Source organism: Chiloscyllium plagiosum, chromosome 15 (assembly GCF_004010195.1).
Source record: "Chiloscyllium plagiosum isolate BGI_BamShark_2017 chromosome 15, ASM401019v2, whole genome shotgun sequence".
Taxonomy (NCBI): domain Eukaryota; kingdom Metazoa; phylum Chordata; class Chondrichthyes; order Orectolobiformes; family Hemiscylliidae; genus Chiloscyllium; species Chiloscyllium plagiosum.
This window is the reverse complement of record NC_057724.1, coordinates 46194761-46215159: the sequence shown is the minus strand read 5'-3', so window position 1 is coordinate 46215159 and position 20399 is coordinate 46194761. Positions and strand designations below refer to the sequence as shown.

General features: G+C 37.6%; 1 protein-coding gene across 1 annotated transcript in view; it reads left to right on the top strand.

The window, feature by feature from the left end:
- Positions 1-18049, top strand: part of msna (moesin a) — an 88552-nt gene extending 70503 nt beyond the window's left edge. Inside the window, exons 5-13 of the mRNA XM_043704837.1 lie at positions 615-698; positions 2085-2231; positions 3150-3246; positions 4259-4422; positions 5294-5424; positions 10430-10590; positions 12366-12458; positions 14588-14824; positions 16175-18049. Of these exons, the coding sequence (XP_043560772.1) occupies positions 615-698; positions 2085-2231; positions 3150-3246; positions 4259-4422; positions 5294-5424; positions 10430-10590; positions 12366-12458; positions 14588-14824; positions 16175-16339 (1279 nt within the window). The 3' untranslated portion in view covers positions 16340-18049. The remainder of the gene's footprint in view (positions 1-614; positions 699-2084; positions 2232-3149; positions 3247-4258; positions 4423-5293; positions 5425-10429; positions 10591-12365; positions 12459-14587; positions 14825-16174) is intronic.
- The last annotated feature ends 2350 nt before the right edge of the window (positions 18050-20399 follow it).

The following is a 20399-nucleotide window of genomic DNA, read 5'->3' as shown; positions in this document are numbered from 1 at the left end:
ACTTTCAATTTAAAATGAAAACAAAACTTGCTAGGGATTTCTAATTCTGGTCATCATTTATTTTGAATGAGAATAGTCAAACAGGTTGCTTAAATTTCTAGGCTGTATTAAAGCAATTGAAACCTTTTTTTTCCTCTTCCATGCTGCTGTCTCCTCCCTATTTCTTTTCCAGGACTTCTCGGCAATGGGACTCTCCTTGCCTTGATCAATCCTACCTCTCAATCAAAATGCGCTTAAGCATAATGTCTTTTGAAGGTTTACGTAGTCAGCTTTGTTCTTCAGTTCTTAACTATGTGCTATAAGTAGGTTTGGTTTATTAATTTGTAAAGTGGTATTGGATTTTATACATTAGGTTCAGTTGAAGGTGCAGATACCAATCTTGAAGCATGCTTCATTACTCTGGAGTTAATAAGGAAAATACAAATACAGCTATCTAATGCCGTCTCAGTATTAAAACTTAAACGATTGAAGTAAGCTTATTTGTGAAAGGTGGCTGGCATATTTTGTGGATATTACCAATTCAGACTGACAAATCATCTTTAACACTGCTAAGCAATGGAAATCTTTAGATTTATCTACTTTATAATTGTTTAACTGTTCACTACTACCTTCAGAGTCCTGGAACAGCACAAGTTGAACAAAGAACAGTGGGAAGATCGGATCCAAATATGGCATGAGGAACATAGAGGAATGATCAGGTAATACCAGAAGTTGACAACATTACTTTTTTTTGTGTGGAAAAGTTTGATCTTTTTCAATGGGAATAATTTCAGCTAATATTTCCATGGTGTTATAGTTGGACTGACTTCAAATTTAAGCTGGTGTTCTTTCCACTCAGAATTGGAGAAGATTCAAATTTAGTCAGCTAATATATATTTTTTGTTCAGAATCAAGATAGCAATTGTATGCCTTGACACCTGGGGTATGAACAGCACAAACTTAAGCCAATTTCATGCTGTGTGTGGCTGCTTTTCAGTAACTGGTGTAAATTTATAAGGCTGATTGTTGATTTTTGAGAATTTGTGAATGAGCCATTATACTGTGTTCTGTGATGTGATGGAATAGTCTTGCAATTTAACAGGAAAATGTAGCCTCCGTCTTCAAAACACATTCTGTATTTGACCAGAATGGTTAGTGATCAATCAGGGACTACTTTGTTTAAAAATAGTTATGTCAAATTTATTTTCTGTGCTGGATTTAAAGCAGCTAGGGTGCACCATTCCATTTGCACTTCATTACAGATGTCAGTCGTGGCAGGAAGCATTTGTGATTTAAAACTTACAATGTACTGTAGTGCTTTTTCTTTTGAAAGGTTAATATTTAGAAAAATCCAACAATAACAGTGAAACTAAATCCTCAAGTCTGGTTAATTTTTAGCATGCTGTGATATTAGTCACCTTGTGGCTATTGTGCTCCAAGTACAATAGGTCTTGAACTTCTGGGTCAATTTTGTTCTGTTTTCATCATGTAAATACTGAATGAACTTTATTTTAATGGGTTTATACATTTTTTTTTTTAAAGCTCCAGACCAGAGTACAAGAGCCAATAGAAATGAGTACAATTTATTATATATTTTCTTTTATTTCACTAAAGTAAAATTTCTCAACATTTTGAAATTTTAGTTTTAAACACATGCTTATTTACAGTAACTGGTATTGAAATAAGGCTTTTTAAGAAAAAATATTGAGCTTTTGTACAAGGCATTTAATGAAATTCTTCTTGCACAGATTGTGTATAAATTCCTATAAACACACCCTGTTCACCCATCGGAACTTGCACATCTAGAAAACTGAAAAATGAGCCAGTAATTTTTTTTTGAAATAGTCAGCTTTGACATTTTCTATTATTCGTTGTCCCCCCCCTCTTCATGCTTAAAGTTTTTGTGTAAGCTTAGTTTTGCTGTAAGTTATGTAATCATAGTCAAATATCAGCAGAAGGTGATTACAATCCTTGTTTTTGCAGTTTTGAACTCAAGTAATCTACTTTTTTCTTTTCCTGCACTGTCTTCAACACCAATCCAATGCCTTAGTATTTTTTAAATGTTTGATGGAATTCAATGTTGGCACCTCCTTTTCATTTAACAGGGAAGATGCCATGATGGAATATCTGAAGATTGCTCAAGATCTTGAAATGTATGGTGTTAACTACTTCAACATCAAAAATAAGAAGGGCTCTGAGCTGTGGCTTGGTGTTGATGCTCTTGGACTGAACATATATGAACATGATGACAGGTAAATTCTAGAATGGAGGACACTTTCTATAAGATAGACAAATGGATGATTAAGAAAGTAGTGAGTTTTTTGTTTGTACCTTTTACCTCCTCACTGACCCCTGGAGATGCAAATTTAGCCACATGTTACTAGCTAGTTACCAGAATGTTGTTAACTATGTTCTTAGTAACCGGTTTTCCATTTAATGGAAACCCCAGCAGTTGTGCACAAAAGGGGAATTGTTATTACAGTTAGCTGGCCCAATTAGAATTACAGATCCAGATTAACTGAAATAGTCAATATTGTGTTTATAGTAGGGAACATATTTAATAGAATTATCCAAACATTGTAATGTGCCTGGGCCTTGTTGTACAAGATCATGTTTTCAGCATGCGTCACTCATAACTGAACAAGGTTAGAAGCTACACTGTCAGATTAAATATCACAGTAATGACAGCACAATTCGATAAATAATGATTTTTAACAGGAAGGTAGAAGTTTGAGTAAATGAATATTTATTTGTATGGTGTGGTGTTTAAATTTGGAGTGTTTAAACAGTCTTGACATTGTGACTGGTCAGCAATACTACTAGGAAATAGTTTAGACAGTTGGTTCACTGGATATTTTACAGCAAGATTTCTTGCCTGAATTTTTCTTACTCCACTGCTCTGGTCCAATTTCTAGGGACATGGGGATAAGTTTAAGTTTGCTTTTAGTGAAATGCCCTAACTTGACACAAACCAGAAGTTTAGACAGTACAATGAATTGCTCAGATTCAGAGGGCTGAGTTAACCACAAGGCATTTGCAATGCAGAAATAGTTAGTTGCAGACTAGAATGGGTAGCAAGATTTTAGCTAAAACTAGTTGCTGTATGTTTAGTGGCAGGTGTGGGTACCCATGTGATTGTTGAATGAGGATATGTCTGCTCTTAATTTAAGGTTGACACCCAAGATTGGATTCCCATGGAGTGAAATCCGAAACATTTCATTTAACGATAAGAAGTTTATCATCAAACCAATTGATAAAAAAGCACCAGTAAGTACAAAAGACATAATGCAGCTATCTGCAAATACCACCTCAAAATAGGTTTGGATTGAGAGATCAGTTAATTGTCACTTGAGTATTAATCAGCAGACTAGAGTTTACAGAAATCAGTCTGTCCTGGCAACAATTACTTTACTAGTACTCAAAGCAGCACATTGTAGATATATGATGTGACATGACTTCTGAAGATTTGAACATCTTCATGTGATAATACAACCTCATATCTTGAACACCAAGAATGGAAGAGCACTTGTTTATTGTCTACTGATTTATTTAATAGAACTGTAAATATTGTAACTCCAAACAAAAATAACTGAAAAAGCAGGTTTGACAGCATCTGTGAAGAGAAGTCAGTGTTTTGGGTCTGACCCTTCCTCCAACTCTTCATTACCAACACCCTGCCCCACCCCCAGTTAATTCTGATTTTTCTTCACAGGTGCTTCCAGACCTGAGCTTTCCCAGCAATTTTTGTGCCAGTAGATAATAGGTTCACCTTAGCTACATGATGAATTTGAACCTTGTTTTGACCAAGATTCAGGATTGAAGTACTTGATATGCCCTTACGGAATGCAGATTCTTCAGGTGCCAGTTTTTTTTGGGCTTCTAGTTCAGGAATTCCCTGTTGCTTTTAAAAACGTACCTATATTTGTGCTAAGTGTTGATTTATCTCGGATGATGGTCATCAATCTAATGTAATTATCTTTGCATTATGGTTGGTCAATTTTGAGAGAAGGTCACTCTTTGTTGACATCTAGTGTTCACCTCTGTTTGCAAGTTTCTCCATTCTCTTCTGAACATAGGTCGCTGGCAACAGTTATTATGGCGAATCCCTAGCTTTTGTTTATATGGGTTTTTCTGGCTGAATAGCAACACAAGATAAAATGGAGAAAAAGTAATGATGTAGGTTTGTGTTCTAGTGCCATACGTGCATGATGCAGTTTATAGAATTTTTAATGCATTAATTTTAAATATGAAAATATGCCAAATTATTTCCTTTTCATAGGATTTCGTATTCTATGCACCTCGTCTCCGCATTAATAAGCGTATCCTGGCATTGTGCATGGGAAACCATGAACTCTACATGCGCAGACGTAAGCCAGATACCATTGAAGTCCAGCAGATGAAGGCTCAGGCAAGAGAAGAGAAGCATCAGAAACAGATGGAAAGGTCAGGAATTTTGAGATTTGAAGCAATAGTAGGTTTTAATTCGTGAACTTTGAAGTGGGATTTAAAAATGACTTTTTTTGGTACTGAATATACTTTATGCAAAAAACCCCCCCCCTCCCACTTATCTCTCCACCCCCGAGGCTCCCAGCCTCATTTCTGATGAAGGGTTTTTGCCTGAAACGTCGATTTTCCTGCTCTTTGGATGTTGCCTGACCTGCTGTGCTTTCCAGCACCACTCTAATCTTGATGCAAAATGCTCCCACTTGGGTGTCTCCAAGATTGTCCAATATTGTTATATATGCAATGCAACTGACACTTTAGAAATTTGAGTATGATGTGAAGATTTTCGAGCATGATGGGTGTTACTTAAACAATAATTTAAAAAGAAGCTTTGTAATTATCCATTCTATTTTGTCTAATTATATTCATTTAATGGAGATCAATTGTTTACCTTGTTTTCCCAGAATACTTCAGTTCAGGAAATTTAATATTGCCTTTGGAAGTGGACCTTTTGGGCTAAGTTTCTAGCCAAAAAAATCTCTAGTATTGAAATTGTGTAATCTCCAAATAAAACATTATATCAAAACACTGCTGTCTTTAAGTTGAAAACAAATATAACACCAATCAGAAGAGCAGACTTTTTGGTTTCATTTTACCTGCATGTTTCGATAGAATGTCAATTTGAAATGGCTGTTGCTTACCTTCGTGAGGTGTGTATATAAATTGAAGAGAAACCAGTTTTGTTACATATTACTGCATTTCAGGTACTGTCCTTAGTACTTGAGAACAGATTACATAATTTTTTAAAATCAAAGCTTGACATTCTGCTTTAATTTAATTTTTAATCCAAAAGCATTCTTTTTGTTTCCAGAGCACAATTGGAAAATGAGAGAAAGAAGAGAGAGCAAGCAGAGAAAGACAGACAGAATATAGAGCGTGAAAAGGATGAATTGATGGAGAGACTGAAACGCGTTGAAGAACAGACTGAAAAAGCCCAAAAAGGTGATATTAATAAAAAGAGCAAATTGATCTGAGTGGAAGATGTGCTTCTAATGTTGTCTTAATGTTTTTTTTCTATCCGGAGGAAGATTGGACTGAGTGACAAGTAATTATTCCTAGTGTGTTTTATAGGAGAGACAAACATTCTTCAGCAATGATCCCTAAATTCATAGGGTGTAGGAGGATCCTCTTGTACACGAGCATTTTTTTCTTCACAAAACAGTTTATCTAGCACGTCCTAAATGTTGCAACAAAGGCCCTCCAACATGGAATATTCTTTCTCATCAGTCATGTAACTTCCAGAAAAGTTGACTTGTAAAATATAATTTTGCAATTATAATTTGGGGGTGTGTTTAAAACTTGAAGGATAAGGGGAATTTTTGAAGGTTATCCCAACACCTGTACAACAATGAACAAAGTTAGCTATTGATGGTCAAGACCAGTCATTTAAAATCTTCTTGTGAGGAAGGCGAGGAAAGATGCTGTCTGTGACTTGAAATGATCTGTATTGCATTGATGTAGAGATTCATTGCATAACTTCTGTCATGTTGCTGATGTGTCTACTTGTCATGGGGTTGTTTAAAAACTAATCATCACCACCTAATGGTTTATAGTTCCAGCTTATTAACATCTGCAAGAGGAAGAATAGCAATGTTCAAGATCCATGGGACACATTGTATTTTTAGAAGAACCCCATGCAGTTGTTTTATCTACTGTGCAATAGAACCCCATTTATGAAGTATATGCCAATTTGACTTGGACATTTGAATCACTGACTTTGGCCAGGGCAGTAGTTGATGTGATTGAGTGATTAGCATTGTTGCCTCCGTGCCAGACACCCTGGTTCAATTCAAGTCTTGGATAACTGTCTGTGTGGAATTTGCATGTTCTCCCCACTTCTGCATGGGGTTCAACATACAAAGATGTGCAGTTTAGGTGGATTGGCAGTGTTTAAATTGTCCCATAGTGTCTAGGAATGTGAGTTAGGTGGATTAACCATGGTAAATGTGGGTTTATAGGGATAGGGTGGAGGAGGGTATTGGTGGGATGCTCTTCAGATGGCTGGTCAAGGCTTGATATGCCAAAGGGCCTGTTTGTACTGCGGGGGTTCTATAATTCTAAAGATGCTGTTATTGACTTTCCTGTTGTAAGAGAGCTGACCAAGGTTTCTGCCCTCTTGCTGTTCAGGCCTGAATGGAAACTGTTTATTTTTGGTGTGAACAGGAACCCCTTTTGAGTGTGGCACTCCTAGTTTAAATAAACAACATGCTGATGCTGTGTAAACTCTAGAGACTAGACAAAATGCCTGGCAGTAATCAGCAGTAAATGTTTCTAAATCGACTGAGAGGAAAAGCATTGGGCAGTACCCTGAGAAATGGTGAAATGATTTTTGCTGAAGAGGGGAGGAAAACATCCCAAGATTGATTCTCTCCATTCTCAGCCCCTGCCCTTTAGTCTTCCTGCTGAAAAGAAAGTACGTGTTTTTGTTTTGAAAGTGAAGCCACTGGTGCTGCTTTTGGCATCATGGATTGGAGACTACCGAGACACACTCTTGTTTATCTTTTTTGCAAAGAGGGAACTATCTGAGGACAGAGGCCTGGTTTACTACTTAATTGGTTAGTTGGAGAGTGTGGGGAAAGGGCTTTTTCTTTAAACTAGACCTAAAGAAGCCGTGTGACTTATCTCTGTTAACTTGAATACTATCCTTACTTATCTATTTTTAACAGAAAAAGTCCCACTTGGCTCAAGCCATAAGGTTGTGTTGTCCAAGAATGTGAATCATTTGTATAAGCACTTTTTTAAAAAAAGCTGAATTGCAGTTGCTATTAAGATCCTCCGTTTAAAGTGAGGCTGTATAGGGTAGCACTATATTAATGGGCATGAAATCAACAGCAGAGCCTGAATGGTGGGACGTTCTGAGCCAGATCAAGAGGATTTAAGCAAAACATAACTAACAAATGTTAGATTTTATTTTTGTTGTTTGAGGATCCAAATTAAAGGCTGGTCACTTGGGGCTATATTTTTCTGAATTTTTCTTTCATGATCGATGGTAATACTGGGCAAGTCTGATTCCAGTGTGAATCCTGATGGATCAGCAGGCTTATTTTGGCAATTTAGTTCCATCATGATCAGTTATTGAATACATTTGTGCAAAGTTGTTGATGTACAGTTAAGGGCATCTTAATTGCTCAAAAGAAAACCAGACTAAGAATGACCACTTGAAAAGATCTTGTAAAAACAAAATTGACTCCTTTACGCAAGCTTTTTTTGTTTTCAACCACAGTGAAGGTATCTCCTATCTTTATTAGTCAGTTTCTTAAACTGACTAGGATAAATGTTTCATCGTTCAAAAAGCCAAAATGTGATTTTGTTCTCAAGAGTCCAGCTCACTCACTGACTTTGAACTATTTTGAGGTTGGTGTACTTCAGAATGCAATACAGTAACTGAGTCTTCAATATTGATCCAGACGCTACAAAAATTCATGGAATTGAGTCAATCATGGGCATGGAAACCTCATGCCAGTTACCACCTATTCTCATCTTTTTTACTTCCATGTTGAGCACCTCAGGGTAGTAAGGCTACTGTATGTACAGAGTCCAATCTTTTTTGAGGCTGCCTTGTGTAGTGTTACCATTTTTGGAATGGACTTGACACACAATCTAGCAATTCATAATTGGGCATCCAAGAGGTACTTTTGAAGTGGAGATTCTACAAATATTCCATCCTTAATGATGGGGACGTTTTTGACCCTGTCTATTCTCTACTCTACCATCTATCAACAGCAATCAATCCTGGCTCAATGAAGCATGCAGAAGGCATGCTGGGAGCAGGATCAGGCACTCTGACCCTTTTTTTAAAAAAAAAAAAATCTGGTGAAGCTGTAACACTGGACTAGTACTGTGTTTCCACTGTTTGGTCTGCAGTCAACAGGGTGAAATGTTCCCACAACCCATGAATTAGATTCATGTTCTGCAATTGTATCGCATCCAGTCATGCATGGTGGTGGACAATTAAATGACCAACAGGAAGTGAAGGTTCTCAATCTTCAGTGGACAAACCTAGCATATCCAGGCAAGGGACAGGCTTGAATGATTTCCATTCATCATCTGCGACAAGTGCCAAGTGGGTGATTTATGTCTGCATGTTTTGAAGGTCCCCAGCATCTGATATCCATCCTTAACCAATTCCATTTACTTGATGTTACATCCAAAAAAAAGCTGAAAACACTGGCATGGTACACAACCTATGCAGTATCCAGTGTTCCAGAAACCGTGTTGAAGAGTTGTTTAAGAATTAGCTGCACTCCCTAGTCAAGCTATTCCAATGTAGCTGCAGTGTGGAAAATGGCCCAGGTATGTCCTCTCCAGAATACAGAACAAGATAAATGTAGCCATATCAAGTACTGCTCAATCAGTCTTCTCCATCAGTAAAGAGATGGAAGGAGTTGTTGGCTAACTGCTATCAAACAGCACTTGCTTAGCAATAGCCTGCTCAGCGATATTATTCAGTTTGGATTTCGCCAGGGGCACATCAGCTCTTGACCATTGTATTGTCCTTTGTTCAAACATGGGCAAGAGCTGAACTCTAGGGGAGGTAAGAGTCCCTTGATATCACAGCAGCATTTGGCTGTGGGGTCCAGCAGTGCACACTAAACCGAGTCAATAGGAATCAGCGCAGAGGCTCTCAATACGTAACCCAAGTGAAGATGATTTGTGGTTGCTTGGAAACCAGTCGTCTCTGCTCTCTAACACTAACACTGCCTAGAAGAACTCCTGCAGTAATGTCCTGGCCCAACTACCTTTAGCTCCTTCATTGACTGTTCCTCCATCAGGTCAGAACTGGAAATGTTTGCAGCGAATAGCACAAATGTTCAGCACCTTTTTATTTTTTTTAGTTCCTGAGGCACTGAAGCAGTCCATATTACCTGAGCAAAATTCAGGATTGGGCTGTCAAATGATAAGTAGCATTGCCCGGTACCTGAGGCATGAATGACCATCTCCAACAGGAGGAAATCTAGCTATTGGCTACTCTAATGAATTGTTGACTTCACTTCTATCGACAGTCCAGGTGTTAGCAATTGGCCAGGCTAAACTGGACCAGCCTTGTAAATACTGGTTCTGCAAGAGCAGGTCAGAGACTCCGAATCCTGCAGTGGATAATTCAGCTCCTGACTCCCCATAGTTTGTATGTATTGTACAGGGTATACATTGGAAGTATGATAGAATGTTGTCTACCTGCCTGAAAAAGTGTAGCTCCCTCCAAGCTTGACACTGTCCAAAACAAAGCCATTTGTTTTAGCCAGTACTTCATCCAACAGTTTTTTTTTCCACATTCTCTCCTTGCACCACTTGCAAGATGCATGGCAATAACTCCATTTGAGGTTCTTTCAACAAGACTTTCCAAACCTGCAATCTCTACCCAGAAGGACAGAGTAGCATGTGTACAGGAACATTAACACCTGCAACTTTCCCTCCAAGTTGCACGTTGTCCTGACTTGGAACAGTACTGCCATTCCTTCACTAGTCAGTCATAATCCTGGAGGTCTCTTATTAAAAGGACCACAGTGTGGTACAAGAAAGCCAGTCACTAACTTTCCCAGAATAGTTGGGGTTGGGGACAAAGCTGCTGGCCCAGTTTTGGTATAGGCTCAAAGGGCCAAATGATCTACTGTTGCATCTATTTTGTTTCTGGCACTCCCTTGCCATGAACGATTGAAAAGAAATGGTAAGTTTGACCAGAGAAGGAGAATGGAGCCCTTGTTTGTTTCGGAGCTGCAAATGTATGTAGTTATTGCTGGCTTATCTGGCCCACAGAGAAAGCTGAAAGATAGCCACCTAATGACAATTGTCCTGTAACTGTACAAGGATGGAAAGTGTTTATATTGCTCATGTAGTTTTTTTAAAAGTGCATTGCAACAAGTAAACTTGAGCTGCAGTATGCTATATCCAAGAATTATAATGTAAACATCACTGGGTGCATTGTAATACTAAACTTATTATCTTCCAGAACTGGAAGAACAAACTCGCAAAGCATTGGAGCTGGAACAAGAGAGAAAAACAGCTCAAGAAGAGGCTGAACGACTGGAACAAGAGCGCAGGAATGCAGAAGAGACCAAGGCTGCTTTAATTGAACAGTCCAAAAATCAAATGAAAAATCAAGAGAACCTGGTAAGTAACACCATTGAGGGACCAAAAATGGAATTTGAACAAACTTGTGTATTAAGTTGTTCATCAGTGCTTGGGAAGATTTTCAGTTCAATAGCTTAGATTTTGGATTCCTGCTAAATAAAATATCGTGAACAATGCTGATCCAGTTTTGACCATGTGTGTTTGATAAAAGGCTTGCACCTTTTTAGAGTTTGACATTTGACTGACCTGCATTGGTAAGTGAGGTGGGAACACCATTTCCTGCCTGATGTAAGCAAATGTTGGTCTGTCTTCTGCTGCAGATGAAGACTCTTCTGCCCTTGTGAGAAATCCCTGATGTGTTTGAAGCTCAGGGTGAGTGGAGTTGAGACCTGTGCAGCTGAGTCTTGAATTTCTTTCTGACCTTTTTGTGACTTGAGAATCTTAAATTCTCAAATTTTGCCCTCTGGTATATAATATTTCTTTCATTAAAATATTTGAATGACACAAAATAGACTTTTAGCCTTTCATCGCTTGCTGACATGGCTCCACAGAAGTGGAAGGATGAAGGTGGTGGTCTGAAGAATCCAATATGAAGAGCTTGTGCACAAATGTTACTATCCTGATTTTCAAAACCACAGAAGCCAAGTGTACTAAGGCTTCAAAATGACAGTTGAGGGCCAATCCTAATCTTATTAATGTGACACTTTTTTTAATTAGTTCTTCAACCATGTTTTAATATCTAACAAGTGGTCTTGACTCTGAACTGTGTGCTGCTTTACTTTGCTATGAAGTTGTGATCACATTATATTTGAATTTTGAGATCCATCCTTTGTTGTGAATCTTTCTAAAACAAGATGAAAATTGCTTCAGCTGTGAACTGGAACATGCCACTTGAGGTACCCAGTACTAGCACCTACCAAGATAGGAGTAGTTTAATTAAATGCTGAGAAATGTTTTCTACTTTTGCCCTAGCTTAGTCACTAGCTGCAGAAGAACATCTCTGCTGACTTGGTGTGACATATTTCACTTTGGTCAACCAGTCATTGTGACCTCTTGAGCAAGACTGCTGAACTTGTTTATGATGTGTTGAATGTTCTATTCAATATTGATATTTACATTTTACCAGTATTTTCAGGTAGATTTGTACTGGGAGTCTTCCAAAGTGCTTTGCCCAAAACCAGTTGAAAATTATAGGATTTTTGGTTTGTGATCCTGTGTATTAGTGAAAAATAATTGTGCTGATAATTGGCCATGTCTTGAATTGAATTGAATTAGTTACGACTGCATTTTAGCTGACTGCATTTTAGCTGACTGCATTTTAGCTGACTGCATTTGTTTGCAAACCTTAAGCTTTTCTTGGGTGCAAAACCTTAACTTTTGAATATAACCTTTTTTAGTTATTTAACACTTTGATTAGCCAAGAGTGGTGGACTCGGCACTCTGATTAAAATATTTTGTGATAAATCCCTTTTGTCTGCTGTGAGCTTTGTTAGCATTTAAGCTGCTTAAAGCAAATTGCAATCTAAAGTGCAGACTTTTTCACTTTTGTTTAGCATGCACATTAGTGCTCAAGCTCAGCAAAACGTGTTCCTCTAAACTGTTTGGGTCACATTTGCTGATTGAGCCCTACACTGTCCCTCTACTCCATATTAATTTACTTTCTAGCTCTCAAAGGTGTTTTATCCTGTAACATTAATTTATTGATTCCTTATGAAAAAAGTGTAAAACTAAAGCAAGCAATTTGGTTTAAGTTTATGCCTTCTATTTTTGGAAGTGATAGGAAAGTAACCTTGTGACAATTTATCCTTTTTTAGGCCTCTGAACTTGCAACACTCACTTCTCAAATCAATCTATTAGAGGAAACCAAGAAGAAGAAGGAAGAGGAGGCATCTGAGTGGCAGCAGAAGGTAAGGCAAAACTAGCGGTATTAGAATATTGTGGATTCTTCTATTTTCCTGTCTTTTTTTTTCCCCTGGCAAAAAGTTGGGATGCAGTTGATGTGTGAGCCGCTAGCACATGCCCAAATATAGCCCTTCGTGAGTGAATATGATGGTGTGCAAGTCAGGTGAATTGGCCATGCTAAATTGCCCGTAGTGTTAGGTAATGGGTAAATGTAGGGGTATGGGTGGGTTACGCTTCGGCGGGTCGGTGTGAACTTGTTGGGCCGAAGGGCCTGTTTCCACACTGTAAGTAATCTAATCTAATCTTATATCCAATCCAATCCTGTTGAGCTGGCCATATATAGGCTGTTGCCAGTGTTTTTACCCCACCTCTCCATATTTTCATTTAAAGTTAGAATTGCTAACTAAACCAGAATTTATTGCCCATCGGTAAATGTAGGGGTATGGGTGGGTTACGCTTCGGCGGGTCGGTGTGAACTTGTTGGGCCGAAGGGCCTGTTTCCACACTGTAAGTAATCTAATCTAATCTTATATCCAATCCAATCCTGTTGAGCTGGCCATATATAGGCTGTTGCCAGTGTTTTTACCCCACCTCTCCATATTTTCATTTAAAGTTAGAATAAAGTCCCTAGCTAAACCAGAATTTATTGCCCATCCCTAATTGTGTTTGGAAAGTGCTGATGAGCCACTTTTTTTTCTTTAAACTATTGCAGTCCTTGAGGTGTAAGTAAACTGATGTCAGGACAGTGTGAAGCATGTTTAATGTTTCAGTGAAGATAATGATGCTAACCAGCTATTTTGCCCCAATTCCCTTTCATCTTGGAAATAAATGGTCTGTAACTGTACAACTCTTTACTACCTGATGCCTGTAATACCTTTTCTGGGTCAGCTAATGGTAAGCTATTTCCTTTTCACTTTAAAATGAAAATATCTTGCTCTAATTCTTGATAAAAAAATCATCTAATCTATTGTTCACTGTAAACCTGGGTGGGTAGGTTAATTGGTTGTTACAATTGGACAACAGACCCAGTCTCGTGACTCCCTTTCACTTAAGTTTGAAGCCACAGTCCCAATTGAAGCATATGAGACTATTATGAAGTGACAAATGGATTTTGTATAAACATGTTGTCTATAATGTACACTAAATTTTTTTGTTTTGGATATTCTTCTCTCTCCAACTAGAAATTTTGCATGAGTGCAACAGTTTTTAAACATTGATTCTTAAAGTGGCTCAACTGAGGAAGTGGACATGCTGCACAATTCTAAGATAGAGAAGAAGATTGGCTGACTGGGATTTTTACGTAGGAGCAAGTTCAAAAGGTTTTCAGATTCTGGGCTTTTTACTGAAGTATACCCACTCAGTCATTCTTAACTGCAGCATGAGTCAGCATTCATTTTGCTTGGTGTTTTCAATTAGTACGTATTACTACCAGTTAATTTAGTACTGGTGTCAGTCCTGCAGGCTTTTCAGCAAATGCTTCATGTCAGCAGCGTAGTGCTGCCTCTTAGTCCAAGGCGTAAAACAGAAACATTGTTCTTTTTTAGACTTGGATTGTTTTATTTGAGGGGGAGCACTGGTGGAGTGGTAGTAGAGAGGCAGGTGCTGTAAGAAAGTTGTTCTTAATTTGTAATCAAATAATCTAATTCAGGCTGACAATTACATTTCAGTTCTTTCAATTGAAATCAACTGTTTCAATTTCTTAAATCCTGCATTTGCCCTATTTAAAGGTGGTTTCTTTTTTATGCTAGGCTGTCTCAATATAATTGTGGTAGTGGCAGTAGCTTTACTTATGCAGGCTCCAGAATCTCTCTGCTTATATTGATCCAACAATGCTCCCTGTGAGACAACTCCAGATATCTGGTCCTCCAAGCTTCACATTATTTGCAAAGCCACTCAACATCAATACCAGACCTTCAGTTTAAACCCACCAGTATTTTGAAGTTTTTATCCTTGTATTTTATTCATATTTTTTAGCATTTGGTCCACTTAAGTGAATAAAGAAGTTCTGAAGCCTCAAAATTAACTCTTATTTGCATTAGTTAAATGTATATTTTCAACATAGGGAAAACCAAAGTTCATGATTAAGTGGATGTTGTAAGTGATAATAATTAGTCATGTTTTTTTTTCTTTATAGGCTGCTTTAGCACAGCAAGATCTGGAAAAGACCAAAGAGGAACTTAAACAGGCCACGACAGCTCCACCCATTCAAGTGACCATCCTGCAGGCTGAGAATGAGCATGCTGATGAGCATGATGAGAATAGTGCAGAGGCTAGTGCTGAACTCAGCTCTGAGGGGACTGTTCAAGATCGCAGTGAGGAAGAAAGGCTGACTGAGGCAGAGAAAAACCAACGTGTACAAATGCAGCTACAGGTATGTACACTGACCAAGCTGATCTGCAGTTGGATAAAACATGAGCTTTATAATTAACTCCAAGCAGTAATGCAAACACTTTTCCCTCTATTCAATATTCTGATACAAAGATGTTACTTATTAGAGATGAAATCTGAAGCACTTTCATTAATAAAGTACCAGGACATGCCCTCTCTGGTTTGACCATGTGAAAATATGAATCTAAATGCAGAGAGAATGTTCTTGTTTAACTGTGTTTCAAAACTTTCCCATTGACTGCAGTTAGTCACTACCTTCAAGAACAGCACGAGGTTATTTTGCTGCACTGCTGCTTTAGCCACACTCTCCAAAGTATTTCCTTAAACATTTAGATTTTGTATATGTAGGCTGTCTGCTTAGTTTGTGCAATATTTGTGCACAAGGTGTTTTTTTTCCTCTTGGCTTTTAATTGACTTAAATAGTTTCAATTTTAAAATAATAAGTATCCCATGAGAGAAAATAAATTCACTTTTTGCAGTCTTAAGTTATTTGAAGTCCCTCAATTAGATTACCTGCTCTAATTTGGTAAATGTGGGCCATATTCCCTAAATCATCACTCCAGGGATCCTTCTGGTGAATTACTATTGAAATTCATAAAGCCAATGTATTTTAATGTACAATGCCCAAAATTCCGCTCTGGTTTTTACTAGTGCAATATAATGCTGAAAGTATAAAGTGCAGCATATGTTATGCGTGTTTTCTCAGGAAAGCTGCTGATTACAAGCCCTGGTCCTTAAATCTTCAATTCTACTATCATTTCTTTTCTCCATGCCTGGGCAGTGGATTCAATCCAAATTGTGGATTAGATATGTGTAAAAGAAAATCTTGCAAAGAAACTTGAGCAAGTGTTTTTTGAGCTTAAAGCTTCAGTATCCTCATTACAGGTTGGAAAAGTAGCTATGGGTTAAGCTTAAAAATTCATGATTTACTTCTGGTATGGATTCATGATCAATGCTTTGTCATGATTATGTCAGTAAAATGTCATGATTAGGATCACCACCTAAAAAGCTACTATTCTAGATTTCCCTTTTAAAAACCAAAGTGCTGTCGCCCTTAAATAAATAATTTATCCTGACATATTATTAAATCTTTTCAAAAGCTATTTATTGTAAAAATCTTCCTAACAAATCCAAAATTTTCAACTATGAAGTTGACTTCAACAACAGATGGATCCAGTTTCTTTCGCCACAATACTATTCTAGTGAAGTTAATAATTGGAAGTATTCTGGAGTGTCTCAAGTTTTGCACTTTGACCCAGCTAGAAGTTTAACCTCTGGAAGCTGTTATCTGTAGCAACTTTTTTATGACTGAACACTCTTACTTTACCCATAGGCATTAACATCTGAGCTGGCCCAGGCTCGAGATGAGACCAAGAAAACACGGAATGACATGCTACACGCAGAGAACATGAAAGCAGGACGTGACAAGTACAAAACCCTGAGGCAGATTCGCCAGGGCAATACTAAGCAGCGGATTGATGAATTTGAGTCCATGTAAATCTCCACTTTCCTGTGACCTGCATAAGCCATGACATGGGAATGAATTTGGTTTCATTAGGAGTTGCCGAGAAACCCATTTTTATTAATATTTAGCTTGTTCAGATCAGCGACAAAGATGTATTAAATTGTTTCAGTTATTGTGTGGCATAAATGTAGTCTTTGGTTATGAAGTTCAGAATTGTCCTTTTTTTTGTTACACCAATCCACTCCTTCAAATCTATTGCTTTACTGTCTACTGCTGTTTTTGTTTTTTTTTTTGGACCACTCATTTTAAGTAATATTATGTTGGTCCATCTTTTTGAGTGCCTTCTCTATCCTGAACTCGATATATATTTAATTAAAAAGAACACTTTTAAAGGGGATAAAAATGATGCTATTTGGTAGGATGTTGGTGTCACTTCAAATATAGTGTCCTCCCTAGGAAGGAAATGTGGCTTCCCCTTTTAAGTCATTGCAACCAAAAACTCGAGCTCACCTCATTTAGTATGTGGGTTGGATTTTCACAGGTTGAGAATCTGCTTGGTAAACAATAAACCTTTTTGTATCAGTATTTATTGCCAAGTAATATTAAACGAACCTTGATTGTGATGGCATAACTTTCAAACTCTTGTCTGCTTCAGTGAAACTCTTGTGAAACCAACTCCTGGAATATAATTAAAGTTGGATAATAGTTAGGGAGATCCCTATTTGTTATAATTTGCATAATAGTCTTTTTTTTTAAAAGACTTGTGTACTACTTACCTAGTCTGAAATTAGTGAAGCTGTTCCTCTTAATTATGTAGCTTAAAATTATGTAAACTTGTTCTGACTGGAGTAATTTGCACTAAAATTTTAAATTTATAAGGAATTAAGTTTGGAAGTGCACAATAACTAGGGGTGATGATGTTAAACAAGTAATCCTGGGTTGTTGCAATTCCATTTTTGAGAAAAGTGTTAATTTTGGGAAATGGTGCAAATTTTATAATAGTTTCACAGCTCTTGAAAGTGTAGGTCAAGATTTAAATTTGAACTACTGCAATTAAAACCCTTAAGTTCTACATTTAGGCTGGGGCACTTGAGGTGTTACTAATGCAGATTTTTTTTTTTGAGCGCTCCTTTCTAACTGAATCGTTGTTGCCAAGGGCTACCATTTAGTGCTGAGTCATTTCTTTCTTTTATAGAAATAAGTGCCAAAAATCTTTCAGTGTTACAGTGCCTAGTCAATTTATTTGCAACCAAGATTCTTCCCTGTGCAGCTGGTTGCTTTTTTTCTACATAGTATTACATATTTGATGTAGTTACTTTGAACTTTAACTATGCAAAGTAGGAAGAGCAGAATTATTTTTGTGACCAAATTATTGGTTTGCAGATTATCACGTAATCATGCATTGTGTATTTTTCAGGATAATTGATAAGAAATGTGCAGTATTATATTAAGACCGAACTATTCATTTTAGGGTCGTGTTGATCATTTAGTGTCTATTACAATGACTTTGTAAAATGGGGGCCTTCAGTTTGTTGAGTAAAGCTGCTTGATTTCATTCTCAGTGGTTTGAATATTTTCTATACATTAGAAAGTTGGCCAGTGTAAATTTCTTCTGCACTAGTGAAATCTGCTCCCTATTTAACAATTAACAAATGGGATCTCGGTAACAAACTATTTGCTGTTTTGAGGTTTGTATTCAATTTGGACTTTGCAGCTCTAATAAATTTTCATATTTCTGCATAAGTTTTGGTTGGTCTTTTCTCTTTCAAGGCTGGGTTAGTTTCGGTTGAGTGTAAAGATAGCATTTGAAACTTCCTTGAGGTGATTTTCATGTGTTTTCTGAGCAAAGACACATTGTCAAATATTGCCAATCTCTGGACCTCTAACTTTGTGTGTAGATGTCCAAATACAAAATCTGCTATGGAAGAGAATGATGCTCTTACTGGTACATTGACAAATATGTAGGCCAGTAAAATAAAGAACTTTAGACTTCGAATCTCCCTGTAGCCTTCAGTGTGAAAATCCATTTGCTGTTTTATAGTTACTGAAGTTTGAATAAATTTGGGAGTGAATCTCTTGTCTTCAGAACAGCAATGTTTCACTCCTGGAGACCTGTGAAGGTGTGCTGTTCCTGTTGCTGTCTGATTCCTCCGAGTCCCTGCTTCTCTTTTTCCCCCACCCCCTCCCAAAAAAGAATCCCAAGTGAGAACCAGGAGCATGTGATCTCTTTCTAGGGCTTGCAATGCAAGTGGGTTCTGCTTTCCAATGAAGGAGGGGGTTTAGTGGTAACAGCTCTCTACATCAGATCAGACATTTATCACTTCCTCTCCTAGTTACAACTGAGGCTGCTTGGCAATAAATACAACATCTCATATTGCCACCCTTTGAGTTGGGCATCATTTTAAGGAGGCTGTAGCTCACCAAATATACTTTTATTTACAATCCAGAATCTTTAGAATTTTATATATAGAATTCCTACATTGTGGAAACAGGCCCTTCAGCCCAACAGACCCTCTGAAGAATGACCCATTCCCCTACTACTCTACATTTACTGCTTACTAATGCATCTATTGTACACATCCCTGAACATTGCAATTTTTAGTATTGCCAATTCACCTAATCTGCACATCTTTGGATTGTGAAAGGAAGCGAGAGCACCTGGAGGAAACCTACCCAGACATTGGGAAAATGTGTAAACTCCACACAGGCAGTCACCTGAGGCTGGGTTTGAACCTGGGCCCCTAGTGCGATGCAGCAGCAGTGCTAACCACTGAGCCAAAATGCCACCCCTCTATTGTTCGAGTTGTGTCTCACCACGTCAGTTCAAACCTATCTGTCTTTTTCATTCGTTTTCTCTCTTGCGTATATCTAACTTGTCCTTTTAAATACAGCTATGCTATTTGTCTCACTTTTGGTTCCATGTTTGTTTTTAGAGGATAGAGCAGTTTCTATTGAATTCTTAGCTATAAAATTTTTGGGAATGCTCAAGTGGAAACAGATATTAGTGTATTGTACCAACAATTTATTTTCAAAAGTTTCATTCAGGCCACCTTCAGTCTTTAATATCTCCTCCCCCCCCCACCAACACCCCACCACCACTTCATCTTCTCCCCCAAAACACAGTATCAATGCTAATGTGAAGTGGGATGCAACCTGCTTTTAAGTGATCTCCTCTTTTGAGAATCCTTCCTCAGAATTGGGAATGCAAATGTATGATCCAACCTAAAGGGACTTTCCTATAAAAACTGCTAATAAAATCTGAAGGCCTTAAAGATGAAGTATTAGCCCTAATTCAAGGCTCGTTTTTTTTTGTTAGCGTGGGAAGGGGTTGGAGGTAAAAAATCAGTTTTTACCTTCAGGTATTGAAACTGTAGAGGACCAAATATATTTCAAGTTTACATTTTAGCTTTTTCAAATATTATCTAATTGAGGGGCCCCTCCAATGCAATTTTGACTATTCAGTTTTTATTTTTAACTGAGGAGAAAATGGATCTAATTATGCCACAATGTTAAATGGAAACCAATTTGTATGTAAACAGTGCATTCTACTGAAATGAACTGCATGTTTCCTCATTCTCTATTTTAATTGAATTTGGAAAGTTTTGACAAATCCTGTGATCTGAATATTCTTATGCACACCTGGGTGTGGAGACTGACAGTCACAATTCAATATTTGCTATCTTTAAGCTGCAGACTGCCTTTTATACAGTTTAAAGTACTGGCACTCATCTCCTTCAAAGAGTAATCTTCCACAGAAGTACCTTTTTTGTGGTGTTTTGAGGAAACTCTAATGGCTAATTATCTATCTGAACACTGTTTTTCTTTCAGAGCTGCTGTATAAATTTGTAGTTTATATTGCCAAAATACCTCCAGTTTGGGAAGAACAGAATCTCAAACAGCTTGCATGCTAAAATAGATGAAAATTCTAAACTCTTGAGTGTAATGTAGATAATTGCAGTGTGTTGAAAGAAATCTGCAAGATTTAATGCAGAGACAGGATTGCTACTATTAACTGCTTCTATGTTCTACTCTCCAACTATTTTTTTAATATACACAATCACCCAATCGAGCCAATTCATGGGTGACTCTAAAC